General features: G+C 56.4%; 1 protein-coding gene across 5 annotated transcripts; it reads right to left on the reverse strand.

Moving 5' to 3' along the window:
* Window positions 1–1,333: 1,333 nt before the first annotated feature.
* On the reverse strand, window positions 1,334–12,241 carry PML (PML nuclear body scaffold). 5 transcript variants are annotated; one of them, XM_072933955.1, is made up of 7 exons: window positions 12,130–12,241; window positions 8,464–9,066; window positions 5,502–6,082; window positions 4,320–4,357; window positions 3,938–4,096; window positions 3,174–3,366; window positions 1,334–1,691 (listed from the first exon to the last, which is right to left on the reverse strand). In XM_072933955.1, the coding sequence occupies exons 2-7, from the start codon at window positions 9,048–9,050 to the stop codon at window positions 1,609–1,611; spliced, it is 1,641 nt and encodes a 546-aa protein (XP_072790056.1). In that variant the 5' UTR covers window positions 9,051–9,066; window positions 12,130–12,241; the 3' UTR covers window positions 1,334–1,608. The 5 variants fall into 5 exon arrangements, with proteins under 5 accessions (XP_072790056.1, XP_072790058.1, XP_072790057.1 ...); XM_072933957.1 differs by lacking the exon at window positions 12,130–12,241 and adding an exon at window positions 10,132–10,607; XM_072933956.1 differs by lacking the exon at window positions 12,130–12,241 and adding an exon at window positions 10,045–10,607.
* Between the last annotated feature and the right edge of the window lie 5,232 nt (window positions 12,242–17,473).

A 17,473-nucleotide genomic window follows, 5' to 3' on the forward strand; every position in this document is an offset into this window, starting at 1 on the left:
GGAATTCCGGAATTCCCAGCTCCAACCAGGAATCTCAAAGGTTGTGATGGGGACAGGGCCAGGTGCCACCTCCATGGGCCGGTGTCCCCATGTCCCCAAAATCCTGGGAAAGGCTGGAAAAGGGATCCCAATCCCGGCTGGTGGCTTGGGGCTGGATGGGGCAGCCTTGGGAGCGAGGAATCTGAATGGAATCCATGGAATGCTCAGATCCCAGGAATTTCATCCATGGAAAACATTCCTGGGGTGAGGAACCCCAAAAATGGGATCTGGGAATCCCAAATCCAGCCAGGACAAATCCCAGGAAATTAATCCATGGAAAACATTCCTGGAGTGAGGAGCCCCAAAAATTGGATCTGGGAATCCCAAATCCAGCCAGGACAAATCCCAGGAATTTCATCAATGGAAACAGTTCTGGAGCTGGGAAAGCCCAAAAATGGGATCTGAGAATCCCAAAAACAATTCCAGGTCAAATCCCAGGAATTTCATCCATGGAAACATTCCTGGAGTGGGGATGACCCAAAAATGGGATCTGGAAATCCCAAATCCATCTGGGATTGAAGTAGGAATACTCAAATCCCAGAAATCCCAGGAATTTATTCCATAGAAAACATTCTTGGAGTGAGGAACACCAAAAATAGGATCTGGGAATCCCAAAAACTATTCCAGGTCAAATCCCAGGAATTTCATCCCTGGAACCATTCCTGGAGTTGGCATGTCCCAAAAATGGGATCTGGGTGTCCCAAATCCATCTGGGATTGAGGCAGGAACACTCAAATCCCAAAAACCCCAGGAATTTAATCCACGGAAAACATTCCTGGAGTGAGGAACCCTGAAAATTGGATCTGAGAATCCCAAATCCAGCCAGGACAAATCCAGGAATTTAATCCATGGAAAACATTCCTGGAGTGAGGAACCCCAAATATTGGATCTGGGCATCCCAAATCCAGCTGGGATTGAGGCAGGAATGCTCAAATCCCAGAAATCCCAGGAATTAAATCCATGGAAATATTCCTTGGGGTGTCCCAAAAAACCACCGGGATCCGGGATAAAAGCAGAGCCCCGAATTCATTCCCTGTTTTTCCTCAGGACAATCCCACATTCTTTTCCTGGGAAATGGAATTCCCTTTCCCTCTTTCCCGGCAGCCCCGGATTTGTGGGAATGTGGCTGGAACAGGCTCCTCCACCCACGGAATGTGGGAATTTTATCCCTGGGATTTCCCTCATCCCTGAAACGCTGGGATGGATGCCAGGAGCAGGGAGCAGGGAAAGATTTGATCCCAAAATTCCCGATTTTCCCTCTGCTCAGGATGGACTGGGAAAAGCAAGGCTGAAATTTATCCTGGAGCAAATTTATTGAGGGGAAGCATTAAAAAAACGGGATTTTAATCCCTCATTACATTGGGAAATGGACCCAAATCCCAATCCTAATCCCAATCCCAATCCCGAGGAATTCCCTGCTCCAACTGCTGGGGGGGATCCCAGAGGGGGATTTGGGGCCGCTCCGGAACACCAGAGGCTCAGTCCAGGAATAAATTTGGGATTGGCCAAGAAGAGGAAAGCCCAAGCGGAATTCTGGGAATGGGAATTGCGGGATGATCCACTGGGACGTCAGCACGGCTCCGGTGTCACCGTCACCACCACGGTGTCCTCGTCGCTGTCGTCTGAGCTGCAGATGATGATGCTGCCGCCCTCTGAAATGGAAATCCCAAAAAAATTCCGGATCCCACGGGATCAACGTTCCCGAGATTTGCACTCGGAACCAACCCCTGGAATGGCGGTGACTCCGTGGATCCTGAATTCCAGGGATCCTTCATCCCATGGATTATGAATTCCATGGATTCTGAATTCTATGGTTCCTTCACCCCATGGATCCCTCATCCCATGGATCCTGAATTCCATGGATCCTTCATCCCATGGTTCCTTTATCCCATGGATCCCTCACCCCGTGGATCCCTGACACCATGGATCCCTCATCCCACAGATCCCTCAGCCCATGGATCCCTCAGCCCATGGATCCCTCAGCCCATGGATCCTGAATTCCATGGATCCCTCACCTCACGGATCCTGAATTCCATGGATCCCTCATTCCGTGGAGCCCTCATCCCATAGATCCCTCATCCCATGGATCCCTTATTCCATGGATCCCTCATCCCATGGATCCCTTATTCCATAGATCCCTCATCCCATAGATCCCCCATCCCATGGATCCCTCATTCCGTGGAGCCCTCATCCCATAGATCCCTCATCCCATGGATCCTGAATTCCATGGATCCCTCACCCCATGGATCCCTCATCCAACAGATCCTTCATCCCATGGATCCCTTATTCCATGGATCCCTCATCCCATGGATGATGAATTCCACAGATCCTTCACCCCATGGATCCCTCATCCCATAGATCCCTCACCCCACGGATCCCTCACTCCATGGATCCCTCATCCCATGGTTCCTTCATCCCACAGATCCCTCACCCCACAGATCCCTCACCCCATGGATCCTGAATTCCATGGATCCCTCATTCCATGGAGCCCTCATCCCATGGATGATGAATTCCACAGATCCTTCACCCCATGGATCCCTTACCCCATGGATCCCTCATCCCACAGATCCTTCATCCCATGGATCCCTCACCCCACAGATCCTGAATTCCATGATTCCTCATCCGGTGGTTCCCTCACCCCGTGGATCACTCATCCCATGGATCTTTCATCCCATGGATCCCTCATCCCAAGGATCCTGAATTCCATGGATCCCTCATTCCATGGAGCCCTCATCCAATAGATCCCTCATCCCATGGATCCCTTATTCCATGGATCTCTCATCCCATGGATCCCTCATCCCATAGATCCCTCATCCCATGGATCCCTTATTCCATGGATCCCTCATCCCATGGATCCCTTATTCCATGGATCCCTCATCCCATGGATGATGAATTCCACAGATCCTTCACCCCATGGATCCCTCATCCCATGGTTCCTTCATCCCACAGATCCCTCATCCCATGGATCCCCCATCCATGGATCCCTCATCCCACGGATCCCTCATCCCATGAATCCCTGAATCCCATGGATCTGCACCATCCCCATCCGAGGCCAGGAATGGGGGCACAGAAGGGAGGGATCCCAGGGACGGGACACGCGGGATAACGGGAACGGGGCCGCTCCCGGTGCCCACCGGCGTCGCCGGCGCGGGCGCAGTTGTGCGGTGCCGCCGAGGGGCCGGGCTGCGTCGGGAATTCCCAGCGGGATTTGGGATGGCTGGGGCCCGGCTCGTGGTCGCATTCCAGCTTCAGGATCTTGGGGGACACCTGGCTGCCCCGCTCCACCGCAGGCTGCGGCTGCGACGTCCAGCAGCACAGTGGGACCGGCTGGAAAAGCGGGATCGGGATCGGGGGGGGATCGGGGATGGGGTTGGGGTGGGATTGGGGTTGGGGTGGGATCAGGGTGGGATTGGGATTGGAGTGGGATTGGGATTGGGGTGGGATTGGGGTGGGATTGGGATTGGGATTGGGGTGGGATTGGGGTGGGATCGGGATTGGGATGGGATTGGGATGGGATCAGGATTGGGGCTGGAGTGGGATTGGCATTGGCATTAGGGTGGGATCAGATTTGGGATGGGATTGGGGTGGGATTGGAATTGGGATGGAATCGGGACTGGGACTGGGATTGGAATTGGGATAAGGATTGGGATTGGGATTGGGGTGGGATTGGGGTGGGATTGGGATTGGGGTAGAATTTGGATTGGGGTAGAATTGGGATTGGGATTGGGATGTGGATTGGGGTAGGATTGGGATGGTATTGCGATGGAAATTGAGACTGGGATGGGATTGGGATTGGGAGTGGGATTGGGATGGGATTGGAGTGGGATTGGGATGGGGATTGGGGTGGGAACACCTGGATCCCAGCGGATCCCCCCTGGAAGGGATGGATGGGCCTCACCTGCCCCACGTGGATCTCCTCCAGGCTGGGGGAGACGCTGTGGGGTTTGGGGTGGGCTGGATCCTCTTCCTGCAGGAAGAGCGGGGAGTTAGGATGGGAACACCCTCGGGAATGGGGAAACTGAGGCACGGGGGGTTTGGGGTGGGCTGGATCCTCTTCCTGCGGGAAGAGCGAGGAGTTAGGATGGGAACACCCTCGGGAATGGGGAAACTGAGGCACGGGGGGTTTGGGATGGGTCTGGGTGCCATGGTTAAGGAATTCCCCGTATAGTGCCTGGTGGGATGTGGGAATTTGTGGGGGAGGAAAGCCCGGGAATACCGGGATGGGGAGGGAACGGAGAGGTGCAGGTTTGGGATGGGGCAGGAGCACCCCGATATCTCACCAGGTTGTTCTCCAGGGCCACCTCAACCTCGGGGACATCTGGGGATGGAGAAAACAGGGATGAGATCCCGAGCCGGAGACTCCGGAGCTGGGAAAATCCCGCTCAGCAGCTCTGAACCCTTTCCCTCCAGACTGGGGTGGCCCCGGGGGCTTGGGAGGCTCCGGAGAGCTGGGAATGAGCGTCCCCAGAGCCACCGGGATTGGGGACACCCAGAGGGGCTCCACAAAAACCACGGAGCAAATCCGGGCTCGGGGAGAGGAGCCGGAGCAGGGAAATGGGGAGAGCAGCTGGAGAACAAGGAGAAGGGGAAGGAGGAGGAGGAGGAAGAGGAGGAGGAGGAGGAAGAGGAGAAAGAAGGAGAGAAAGAAAAAGGTGAAAACTAAAACTTAAACTAAAAAAAAATTAAAAGAAAAAGAAAAAGAAAAAGAAAAAGAAAAAGAAAAAGAAAAAGAAAAAGAAAAAGGTGAAAAAGAAAAAGGTGAAAAAGAAAAAAAAAGGAGGAGAAGGAGAAGGAGAAGGAGAAGGAGAAGGAGAAGGAGAAGGAGAAGGAGAAGGAGAAGGAGAAGGAGAAGGAGAAGGAGAAGGAGAAGGAGAAGGAGAAGGAGAAGGAGAAGGAGAAGGAGAAGGAGAAGGAGAAGGAGAAGGAGAAGGAGAAGGAGAAGGAGAAGGAGAAGGAGAAGGAGAAGGAGAAGGAGAAGGAGAAGGAGAAGGAGAAGGAGAAGGAGAAGGAGAAGGAGAAGGAGAAGGAGAGGGAGAAGGAGAAGGAGAAGAAGGAGAAGACAAAGAAGAAGAATCCAGTGCTGCCCCTGCTCTCAGAGGGCGCTTTGCAGCCAGCCAAGCCCTGTGCTCCCTCCCCATCCCATCCCATCCCATCCCATCCCATCCCATCCCATCCCATCCCATCCCATCCCATCCCATCCCATCCCATCCCATCCCATCCCATCCCATCCCATCCCATCCCATCCCATTATCCCATCCCATCCCATCCCATCCCATCCCATCCCATCCCATCCCATCCCATCCCATCCCATTATCCCATCCCATCCCATCCCATCCCATCCCATCCCATCCCATCCCATCCCATTATCCCATCCCATCCCATCCCATCCCATCCCATCCCATCCCATCCCGTTATCCCGTTATCCCGTTATCCCGTTATCCCGTTATCCCGTTATCCCTGACCTGGCCGCCCCGTGACGCGCTCCACCAGCGCCCGCAGCCGCGCCCGGCACTGGGCGAAGTCGGCCGGCTCCCGGAGCTTGGGGGGCTCGGGCGGCCGCAGCCGCCGCAGCTCCAGCAGCGCGCCCTTGACGAAGGGCTGCATGTCCATCAGCTCCTGCTCGCCGCCGTAGCGGCCCAGCCTGTCCACCAGCCGCTCGGCCGCCTCCAGCCGCAGCAGCGTCGCCTCGGCGCCCCGCAGCTCCTCCGCCAGCGCGCCGCGGTGACCGCGCTCCGGCCGCGCCTCCAGCAGCGCCTGCAGCTCCTCGGCCTCGCTGCGCACCAGCTCCTGCAGCCGCTCGGCGCTGGCGCGGACGCGCTCCCGCAGCCGCTCCCGCTGCTCCTCCTGCCGGGCCGCCTCGCCCCGCAGCCGCGCCAGGGCCGCCGCAAAGGCACGTCGGAGACACCGCATGTCGCGGCGCAGCGAGCGCAGCTCGTCCTGGCGCCGGCGGCTCTCGGCGCGCAGGTCGCGGAACGGAGCGTGGCCGGTGTCCAGCAGCGCGCACGGACAGCACAGCGCCCGCTCGCAGCGCGGGCAGTAGATGCTGCCAGGGGACACGCGGTGGGTGTCAGGGAGAGGTGGTGGCACGAGGGGTGACAGCGCGGCCACAAGGGGTGGGGACGGCAGAGTGGATGCGGGGTACCGGGATTGGCTCCCGGGATGGACACAGGGCAGGGATGGACACGGGGGCATGGATGGTCAGTGGTCAGGGATGGTCACTGGTCAGTGATAGTCAGTGGTCAGGGATGGTCAATGATCAGTGATGGTCAGTGGTCAGTAGTCAGGGGTCAGGGATGGTCAGGGGTCAGTGATGGTCAGTGGTGAGGGATGGTCAGGGGTCAGTAGTCAGTGGTCAGGGATGGTTAGGGGTCAGGGATGGTCAGTGGTCAGAGATGGTCAGTGGTCAGTGATGGTCACTGGTCAGGGATGGTCAGTGGTCAGTGATGGTCAGTGGTCAGTAGTCAGGGGTCAGGGATGGTCAATGATCAGTAATGGTTAGGAGTCAGGAATGGACAGAGATCAGGGATGGTCAGTGGTCAGTGATGGTCAGTGGTCAGTGATAGACAGCAGTCAGTGATGGACACAGGGCAGGGATGGACACAGGGGCATGGATGGTCAGTGGTCAGGGATGGTCAGGAGTCTGGAATGGACAGCGATCAGTGATGGTCAGTGGTCAGTGATGGTCAGTGATGGTCAGGGATGGTCAGTGGTCAGTGATGGTCAGTGATGGTCAGGGATGGTCAGTGGTCAGTGATGGTCAGTGATGGTCAGGGATGGTCAGTGGTCAGTGATGGTCAGTGATGGTCAGGGATGGTCAGTGGTCAGTGATGGTCAGTGATGGTCAGGGATGGTCAGTGGTCAGTGATGGTCAGTGATGGTCAGGGATGGTCAGTGGTCAGGGATGGAGAGTGGTCAGGGATGGTCAGGGGTCAGGGATGGTCAGTGGTCAGTAGTCAGGGGTCAGTGATGGTCACTGGTCAGGGATGGTCACTGGTCAGTGATAGTCAGTGGTAAGGGATGGTCAGTGGTCAGTGATGGTCAGGGGTCAGTAGTCAGGGGCAAGGGATGGTCAGTGGTCAGGGATGGTCAGTGGTCAGGGATGGTCAGGAGTCAGGAATGGACAGCGATCAGTGATGGTCAGTGGTCAGTGATGGTCAATGATCAGTGATGGTCAGTGGTCAGTAGTCAGGGGTCAGGGATGGTCAGTGGTCAGTGATGGTCAGTGGTCAGGGATGGTCAGGGGTCAGGCATGGTCAGTGGTCAGGGATGGTCAAGGGTCAGTGATGGTCAGTGGTCAGGGATGGTCAGTGATGGTCAGTGGTCAGGGGTGAGTGATGGTCACTGGTCAGTGATAGTCAGCAGTTGGGGATTTGGGGACAGGACAGGATTTGGGGACAGGACAGGATTTGGGGACAGGATGGGATTTTGGGTACAGGATAAGGTTTGGGTACTGGATGAGATTCGGGTACAGGATGAGATTTGGGGACTGTGTGACATTTTGGGACAGGATGAGATCTGGGGACTGTGTGACATTTTGGGACAGGATTCCAGGCTGAAGCATCACCCCCAAACCTCCTGGAGCAGGGCGAGGTTTGGGGACAGGATGAGATTTGGGGGCAGGACGAGGTTTGGGGACAGGACAAGGTTTGGGGATAGGATGAGATTTTGGGACAGGATGAGATTTGGGGTCACAGCACTGTTTGGGGACAAGGTTTGGGGACAGGATGAGATTTGGGGACAGGATGAGATTTGGGGACAATATTAGTTTTGGGGACAGGACAAGATTTGGGTCCAGAACAAGATATGAAGCCAGAACAAAATTTGGGGCCAGGACAAAGTTTTGGTGCCAGGACAAGATTTGGGGTGAGGACAAGATCTGGGACCAGGATGAAGTTTGAGGACGGGACAAGATTTGGGGCCAGGGTGAGATTTGGGGCCAGGACATGATTTGGTACCAGGACAAGATTTGGTACCAGGACAAGATTTGGGGCCAGGACAAGATTTGGGGCCAGGACGAGGTTTCAGGATGGGACAAGCTTTGGGGCCAGGACAAGATTTGGGGCCAGCACAAGATCTGGGGCCAGGACAAGATTTGGGGCCAGCACAAGATCTGGGGCCAGGATGAGGTTTCAGGATGGGACAAGCTTTGGTGCCAGGACAAGATTTGGGGCCAGCACAAGATCAGGGGCCAGGACAAGATCTGGGGCCAGGACGAGGTTTCAGGATGGGACAAGCTTTGGGGCCAGGACAAGATTTGGGGCCAGGACAAGATCTGGGGCCAGCACAAGATCTGGGGCCAGGACGAGGTTTCAGGATGGGACAAGCTTTGGGGCCAGGACAAGCTTTGGTACCAGGACTAGATCTGGGGCCAGGAGGAGATTTGGGGTCACGCCCGCAGCGGGGTCCGTCCCGAGGCGCTCCCACCTGCAGACGCGGCTCTCCTCGGGGTGGCTGGCGCTGGAGCAGAAGAGGCTGCAGGAGCCGCGCGTGTCCTCCAGGAACTGCCGCGCCGATCCCGCCCGCATCTCCTCCACCCTGCGCACCCTGTGCGCCTTCTTCTTGTGCCACCACTGGTGCTCCTCCAGGCAGCGCCCGCACAGGAACTCCTCGCACTCCTGGCACCAAACCAGCGCCGCCTCGGCTCGGCAGCGGCCGCAGCCGGGCCCGCCGGCGCTGCGGATCTGCCGCCAGAGCTGCAGGCGGCTCCGCAGGTTGCAGAAGAGCAGGTTGTCCACGGCGGGCGCGGGCACGGCCGCCTGGCAGCGCGGGCACTGCTTGGTGTCGCTCAGGCACGCCGGGCACAGCGTGTGCAGGCAGCGCAGCAGCCGCGGCTGCGCCGAGTCCTGCCCGCAGCCGTCGCAGCGCAGGAATTGGAAATCATCATCATCTTCATCCTCATCCTCGCCCTCCGCGGGGTGGTGGTGAGGTGAGGCTGGTACCAGGGTGCTGGTGGCGGGGCACGGTTCTGGCTGCAGCTCCGGTGCCGCTTCTTCCTCCGGTTCCGCCTCCATCTGGAGGGATGCGCCCCTGGGATGGAGGAAGTTTCGGGTCGGACCTACAAATCCCGCTCGGGGCTCTGCTGTCCCGCCTCTCGCTCCTTCTTCAATCCCACCCTCCCCGAGCTCTCGATCTTCCCGGAATCTCGGATTCCCGAGCGCCGGTGGAAGTGAAAGTAAAACGGGTTTGGTGCCGTCATCGCCACCGCCCCTTCCTGCCGTGACAGGGAAAAGCCGGGACACTCCCGCAGAGACCTCCACACCCCTCCCGGCAGTGACCCCAAAACCCCCTTTGCAGCAACCCCAAAACCTCCCTGGCAGCGACCCCAAAACCCCCTTGGCTGAGACCCCAAAACCTCCCTGGCTGAGACCCCAAAACCCCCTTGGCTGAGACCCCAAAATCCCCTTGGCTGAGACCCCAAAACCCCCTTGGCAGCGACCCCAAAACCCGCTTGGCTGAGACCCCAAAACCCCCTTGGCAGCGACCCCAAAACCCCCCGGCAGCGACCCCAAAACCTCCCTGGCTGAGACCCCAAAACCCCCTTGGCAGCGACCCCAAAACCCCCTTTGCAGCAACCCCAAAACCCTCTTGGCAGCGACCCCAAAACCTCTCTGGCTGAGACCCCAAAACCCCCTTTGCAGCAACCCCAAAATCTCCCTGGCTGAGACCCCAAAACCCCGCGGCAGCGACCCCAAAACCCGCTTGGCAGTGACCCCAAAACCCCCCGGCAGTGACCCCAAAACCCCCTTGGCAGCGACCCCAAAACCTTCTTGGCAGCGACCCCAAAACCTCTCTGGCTGAGACCCCAAAACCCCCCGGCAGTGACCCCAAAACCCCCTTGGCTGAGACCCCAAAACCCCCTTGGCAGCGACCCCAAAACCCGCTTGGCTGAGACCCCAAAACCCCCTTGGCAGCGACCCCAAAACCCCCTTGGCAGCGACCCCAAAACCCCCCGGCAGTGACCCCAAAACCAAGGGACCCCCTTCCCACCCCGCCCTAAAAACGCACCCGGCCCCTCTCCCCGGGCCGGCGCTCCGGTTTGTCCCCGGGTCCCCCCCCCGTGTCCCCGGTTTGTCCCCGGGTCCCTCCCGGTACCTGCGGGGCGCGGCGGGGACGGGAGCGGGGAGAGGGAGGGGACAGGGAGGGGACAGGGAGGGGACACGGAGGGGACATGGAGGGGACAGGGAGGGGACAGGGAGGGCGGAGCTGTGAGGCGGTGCCCGGGAATGCGGGGACCGGGATGGGGATTTGGGATCGGAATTTGGGATCAGGATGTGGGATCGGGATGTGGGATCAGGATGGGGAAGTGGGGCCGGGATTTGGGACTGGAACTGGGGATCAGGATGTGGGACCGGGATGGGGATTTGGGACTGGGATGGGGATTTGGGATCAGGATGTGGGATCAGGATGGGAATTTGGGATCGGGGTGGAGATGTGGGATCGGGATTTGGGATGCAGGGATGGGGAGCAGGATATGGGATCAGGATGGGGACTCTGGGACCGGGATGGGGATTTGGGACTGGGATGGGGACTGGGATAGGGATTTGGGATCAGGATGTGGGATTGGGATAGGGATGTAGGATTGGAATGGGGATTCTGGGACTGGGGTGGGGATGTAGGATTGGAATAGGGATTCTGGGACTGGGATGGGGATTTGGGATCGGGATGGGGACTGGGATAGGGATTTGGGATCCGGATGTGGGATTGGGATGGGGATGTAGGATTGGAATAGGGATTCTGGGACTGGGATGGGGATTTGGGATCGGGATGTGGGATGGGGATATGGGATTGGGATATGGGATTGGGGTGGGGATTGTGGGGCTGGAAGGGGATTTTGGGATCGGCTGTGGGATCGGGAAGGGGATCCCGGCCCCGGGAAGGCGCTGCCGGTGCCGTGGGGCGGTTCCGGTGGCCGAGCCCTGGGCCCGGTGTCCCCGCGTGGGGCCGCGACAGCCCCGCCCTGCCCGGAGGGACATCCCCGGCCCCAATCCCGGCCCCATTTCTGACCCTATTCCCACTCTGATCCCAGCCCCATTCCCGGCCCCATTCCCACCCCAATCTCGGCCCCAATCCCGGCCCCATTCTCGCCCTAATCCCGGCCCTATTCCTGAGCCTATTCCCACTCTGATCCCAGCCCCATCCCCGGCCCCAATCCCGGCCCCATTCCGCCCCAATCCCGGCCCCATTCCCGCCCCAATCCTGGCCCCATTCCCGCCCCAATCCCAGCCCCATTCCCACCCCAATCTCGGCCCCAATCCCGGCCCCATTCCGCCCCAATCCCGGCCCCATTCCCACCCCAATCCCGGCCCCATTCCCACCCCAATCTCGGCCCCAATCCCGGCCCCATTCCCGCCCCAATCCTGGCCCCATTCCCGCCCCAATCCCGGCCCCAATCCCAGTCCAATTCCCACCCCAATCCCGGTCCCATTCCCACCCCAATCCCGGTCCCATTCCCACCCCAATCTCGGCCCCAATCCCGGCCCCATTCCTGGCCCCATTCTCACCCCAATCCCGGCCCCATTTCTGACCCTATTCCCACTCTGATCCCAGCCCCATTCCCGGCCCCATTCCCGGCCCCATTCCCACCCCACCCCTCCCTTCCCCCCCCCCCCAGGGGTGGTGACACCGCCACAAAACCGGGACGGGGACTTTGGGGACAAACCCCTTGTGCCATCCCATTTGGGGCGGGGCTGCCCCGGTCCCAAATCCCCATCCCAAATCCCCGATCCCGATCCCAAATCCCCACGGTCCCAAATGCTGATCCAAAATGCCGATCCCAGATCCCGATCCCAAATCCCCACGGTCCCAATTCCCTATCCCAGATCCCGATCCCAAATGCCGATCCCAAATCCCCGCGGTTCCAAATCCCCATCCCAAATCCCCATCCCAAATCCCCGCGGTTCCAAATCCCCATCCCAAATCCCCGCGGTTCCAAATCCCCATCCCAAATCCCCGCGGTTCCAAATCCCCATCCCAAATCCCCATCCTAAATCCCGATCCCAAATCCCCATCCTAAATCCCGATCCCAAATCCCAAATCCCCATCCCAAATCCCAAATCCCAAATCCCCGATCCCGATCCCAAACCCGCTCACCGGGCCGGGCTGGTCACGTGTGGCGGCCACCAGGAAGCGCCACCGCGGCTCTTTCCTGTCCCCAACCCCGCTCCGGCGACATCGCCACCTGCCCGCGGGCCGGGGACACCGCTGGGATTGGCACCCGGGGTGGCACCGCTGGGATGTGGCACCTGGGGTGGCATCTGGGGTGGCACCGCTGGGATATGTCCCCTGAGGTGGCACCCGGGGTGGCACCGCTGGGATATGTCACCTGAGGTGGCACCGCTGGGATTTGTCACCTGGGGTGGCACCTGGGGTGGCACCGCTGGGATTTGTCACATGAGGTGGCACCTGGGGTGGCACCGCTGGGATTTGTCCCCTGAGGTGGCATCTGAGGTGGCACCGCTTGGATTTGTCACCTGAGGTGGCACCTGGGGTGGCACCGCTGGGATTTGTCACATGAGGTGGCACCCGGGGTGGCACCGCTGGGATTTGTCCCCTGAGGTGGCACCCGGGGTGGCACCGCCGGGATTTGTCACCTGGGGTGGTACTGCTCGGATTTGTCACCTGAGGTGCTACCCCAGGTGCCATCACTCGGATTTGTCCCCTGAGGTGACACCCGAGGTGACACCACTCGGATTTGTCCCCTGAGGTGGCACCACTCAGATTTGTCCCCTGGGGTGACACTGCTCAGGTTTGCCCCCTGAGGTGGCAGCAAAAACCCCAAAATTATCTCCTCAATCCTCAGCCCAGGTGACCCCAAACCCTGCCCCGGTGTCCCCTGAGTGCCACCACCCCGGTGACCCCAAACTCTGTCCCCAGTGACCCCAAATCCTCAAATGCCACTACCCCAGTGACCCCAAATCCTCGAGTGCCACCCTGACCCCAGTGACCCCAAACCCTGCCCTGGTGTCCCTGGAGTGTCCCCAACCCCAGGGGACCCCAAACCCTCAAATGTCACCGTCCCAGGTGACCCCAAACTCTGTCCCCAATGACCCCAAACCCTTTTGTGGTGTCCCCTCAGTGCCACCACCCCAGTGACCCCCAACCCCACCCTGGTGACCCCAAATCCTGTCCTGGTGTCCCTGGAGTGTCCCCAACCCCAATCCCCAAATCCTCGAGTTTCCCCAAGTCCAGGTGACCCCAAACTCTGTCCCCAGTGACCCCAAATCTTCGAGTGCCACCCTGACCCCAGTGACCCCAAAATCTGCCCTGGTATCCCTCCAGTGTCCCCACCCCAAGTGACCCCAAATCCTTGAGCGTCCCCAAGCTCAGGTGACCCCAAACTCTGTTCCCAGGGGACCCCAAACCCTCAAATGTCACCCAGGGGACCCCAAACCCCGCCCTGGTGACCCCAAACCCCGCCCTGGTGTCCCTGGAGTGTCCCCAGGCCCAGGGAACCCCAAATCCTCGAATGTCCCCAACCCCAGTGACCCCAAAATCTGCCCTGCTGACCCCTGAGTGCCACCACCCCAGTGACCCCAAACTCTGTCCCCAGGGGACCCCAAGTCCTGGAGTGCCACCACCCCGGTGACCCCAAACCCTTCTGTGGTGTCCCCTCAGTGTCACCACCCCAGTGACCCCAAACCCTTCTGTGGTGTCCCCTCAGTGCCCCAGTGACCCCAAACCCTTCTGTGGTGTCCCCTCAGTGCCACCACCCCGGTGACCCCAAACCCTTCTGTGGTGTCCCCTCAGTGCCACCACCCCGGTGACCCCAAACCCTTCTGTGGTGTCCCTTAAGTGCCACCACCCCAGTGACCCCAAACCCCGCCCTGGTGACCCCAAATCCTGCCCTGGTGTCCCTGGAGTGTCCCCAGTGACCCCAAATCCTCGAGTGCCACCCTGACCCCAGTGACCCCAAACCCTTTAATGGTGTCCCTCAAGTGTCCCCAACCCCAGGTGACCCCAAACCCCATAAGGGTCAGCATTGGGATCCCAGAATTCCCTGGAATTTGCCCCATTTGGGGTCATATTCCCGACCCCAAAAATTCCCAGTTTGGGAATCCCAAAATTCCCGGTGATCCCACGGGATCCTCCTCAGGAACAGGATCCCAGAATTCTGTGGGATCGCTTTGGGGTCGCATTCCCAACCCCAAAAATTCCCAATGATCCCATGGGATTCTCCTTGGGAACAGCAGGATCGGGATCCCGGAATTCCTTGGGATTGGCCCCATTTGGGGTCCTGTTCCCAGCCCCAAAATTCCCAGTTTGGGAATCCTGGAATTCCTGGTGATCCCATGGGATCCTCCTTGGGATTTGGATCCTGGAATTCTCTGGGATTGGCCCATTTGGGGTCACGTTCCCAACCCCAAATATTCCCAATGATCCCATAGGATCGTCTTTGGGAATGTCAGGATTGGGATCCCAGAATCCCCTGGAATTTGCTCCATTTGGGGTCATATTCCCGACCCCAAAATTCCCAGTTTGGGAATCCCAAAATTCCCAGTGATCCTATGGGATCCTCCTTGGGATCAGGATCCCAGAATTCTGTGGGATCGCTTTGGGGTCGCATTCCCAACCCCAAAAATTCCCAATGATCCCATGGGATTCTCCTTGGGAACATCAGGATCGGGATCCCGGAATTCCTTGGGATTGGCCCATTTGGGGTCACATTCCCAACCCCAAAATTCCCAGTTTGGGAATCCTGGAATTCCTGGTGATCCCATGGGATCCTCCTTGGGATTTGGATCCCAGAATTCCATGGGGTTGTCCCCTTTTGGGGTCACATTCCCGACCCCAAAATTTCCCGGTGATCCCATGGGATTCTCCTTGGGAACAGCAGGCTCGGGATCCCTAAATTCCTTGGGATTGGCCCCATTTGGGGTCCTGTTCCCAACCCCAAAATTCCCAGTTTGGGAATCCTGGAATTCCTGGTGATCCCATGGGATCCTCCTTGGGATTGGGATCCCAAAATTTGTGGGATTTGCCCCATTTGGGGTTCTGTTCCCAACCCCAGAATTCCCAGTTTGGGAATCTTGGAATTCCATGGGATTGGCCCCTTTGGGGTCACATTCCCAACCCTAAAAATTCCCGGTGATCCCGTGGAATCCTCCTGTTCCCAGCTGGAATTCCCATGGAAAATCCCGATCCAGAGCAGGAAATCCTCGCTCCGGGAGCCATTCCTGGGATATTCCCAAATATCCCAAATGGACGCCCCCAAATTCCTGGGAATTTGCAGGAAAAATGGGAATTCTGGGATCCCAAATCCCAAAAATCCAATTTTTCCCAGAAAAAAAATCTGGGATCCAAAATCCCAGTTCTGGGATCCCAAATTCCAGTTTGGAATTGGGAAAAATGGGAAATACGGGATCCCAACACCCAAAAATCCAATTTTTCCTGGAAAACTTCTGGGATCCCAAATCCCAATTCCAGATCCCAAATCCCAAAAATCCAAATTTTCCTGGATTTTTTGCCCTTGGAAAAGCGGGAAGAGCTCAGAATTCTCACCGAGATTTGGGATCAGCTTTTTTCCAGTGGGAAAATCCCAGGAAAAGGAGGAAATTTGGGATCCTGGATGGGATTTTTCCAGATTTTTCCTGCCTTGGGAGCTCCCTGATCCCAAAAATCCCAGGAATACCTCTGGAATCAGACCCCCCTCTCCAGTCAGGATTTTTTTCCTGGAAAAATTGGATTTTTTTTCCTCTGGGAAAAGGGAAAAACTCTTCCCAAATTCCCATTTTCCCATGGATTTTTTTTCCCCATTTTTTGGAAAATCCGGGAATGGGAACAAATCCAGGGCCGTTTTTTTGGGAAAAAAATCCCAGTTCGGGATGAGAGAAAAGCGGGAATTTCACCCCCGGGAATTGCGAGCCCTGCTCCAAGGATTGTTTGGAATTCTCGGATCCCGGCAGGATAAACAATCCTTGGAATTCCTGCGCCTGGAATTCCCTCCCCCGATCCCAAAAGCGCCCCTGAAATTCCCTTTTCCTGCTTTTTTCCCCCTTTTTTATGGGATTTTTGGGTTTTCCCCCAAATCCCGGGATTCTGCAGAGGCTGGGGAAGGAAAAATTTGGGAATTCTGGAGCAAATTCTGGGGTTTTTCATGGATTTGGGGTTTTTCTCCCATTGGATTTGGGATTCCTGGAAAACTGGGAATTGTGGGATCACCTCAGCTGGAATTTTTTGGGATGAGATTCCAAGAGGGATTTGGGATTTCTTCCCCAAATCCCAAATCCCTTCCCAGGCCCCAAATCCTCATGGATTCCTTCCCAATCCAGTTTTTTGGGGGTTTTTTTTGGGATCACCCCTCGCTTTTTTTGGGATCATCCCTTGGGGTTTTTTTTTGGGATCATCCCTTGGGGTTTTTTTGGGATAATCCCTCGGTTTTTTTGGGATCCAGAGAAATTTTGATCCTAAAAACTCAGGAAGAGCCCAAATCCACGATGGAAAACCCCAAAAAAATCCAGGATGAGGAAAAACCTTTGGGATTCCCACAGCTCCTGGAATTCCTGGGATTAAAACTCAATTTTTAGGGAAAATAAGATGGGGAAAAAAAAACCTGGATTTGCTTTCCCAGCCTTTTGGAAATTCCCAAAAAATCCCTCCCCTGTTTTTCCCAGGAAATCAAAAATCCCCTTTTCCCTGTGGATCCCCCTCCACCCCCCAAATTCCCAAAATTTTCCCCTCTGGATCAATCCCGAGAGATTTTTCCCAAAAATCCCCCAAAAATCCCGGAGTTTTCTGGGATGAGGAATCCTTGAATCCAAGGATTTTCGCCCCTCGCTTTCGGAATTCCCGGAATTCCCGATTATCTCCCTGACGCAGGAGCTCAGCCTCTGGAATTCCGGGAATTTCCGCGCCGCTTCCAAAGGATTTTAAACAAAAATCCCCCAAAAATCCCCCAAAAAACCCCACAAAAATCGGGATTCGACCCCTGGAAGCATCAGAGGGGTCGATGCGGATCCATGAAATTTTTTGGGAATGTTGAGTCGGTCCAAAATCCCGGGAATTCCTTTGGGATCGATGCCAAGAATTCTTTTTTGGGAAAAAAAAAAAATCCCAAATCCGGGGGGATTTTTCTAAGGAAAAAGGGGGGTAGGGGGACAGAAATTCCATAAAAATTCCATTTAAAATAAAATTACATTTAAAAAAAATAAATTTAAAAGAATTTTATTCTTAAAACTCCATTCAAGTCCATTTTCAAAAATTCCATTAAAAATCCATTAAAATTCCACTTTAAAAAAAATTCTGCACAAAAAATTCCATTAAAATTCCATTAAAAATAATTCCATACGAAAAAAATTCCATAAAAAAATCTTTTTTTTTAAAATTCCATTTAAAAATCCATTAAATTCCATTCTAAAAATCCATAAAAATTCAATTTAAAAAATCCATTCAAATTCCATTTAAAACAAAATTCCATACCAAAAATATTCCATAAAAA

Source organism: Taeniopygia guttata, chromosome 10, assembly GCF_048771995.1.
Source record: "Taeniopygia guttata chromosome 10, bTaeGut7.mat, whole genome shotgun sequence".
Classification (NCBI taxonomy): domain Eukaryota; kingdom Metazoa; phylum Chordata; class Aves; order Passeriformes; family Estrildidae; genus Taeniopygia; species Taeniopygia guttata.

Coding starts and splice junctions, on each gene's coding strand:
- PML (XM_072933955.1), bottom strand. CDS start 9,050: ATGGAGGCGGAACCGGAGGAAGAAGCGGCACCGGAGCTGCAGCCAGAA. Junction 6,083..8,463: donor GAGGAGAGCCGCGTCTGCAG/GTGGGAGCGCCT, acceptor GTCCCCTGGCAG/CATCTACTGCCCGCGCTGCG. Junction 4,358..5,501: donor GCGCGTCACGGGGCGGCCAG/GTCAGGGATAAC, acceptor CTCCATCCCCAG/ATGTCCCCGAGGTTGAGGTG.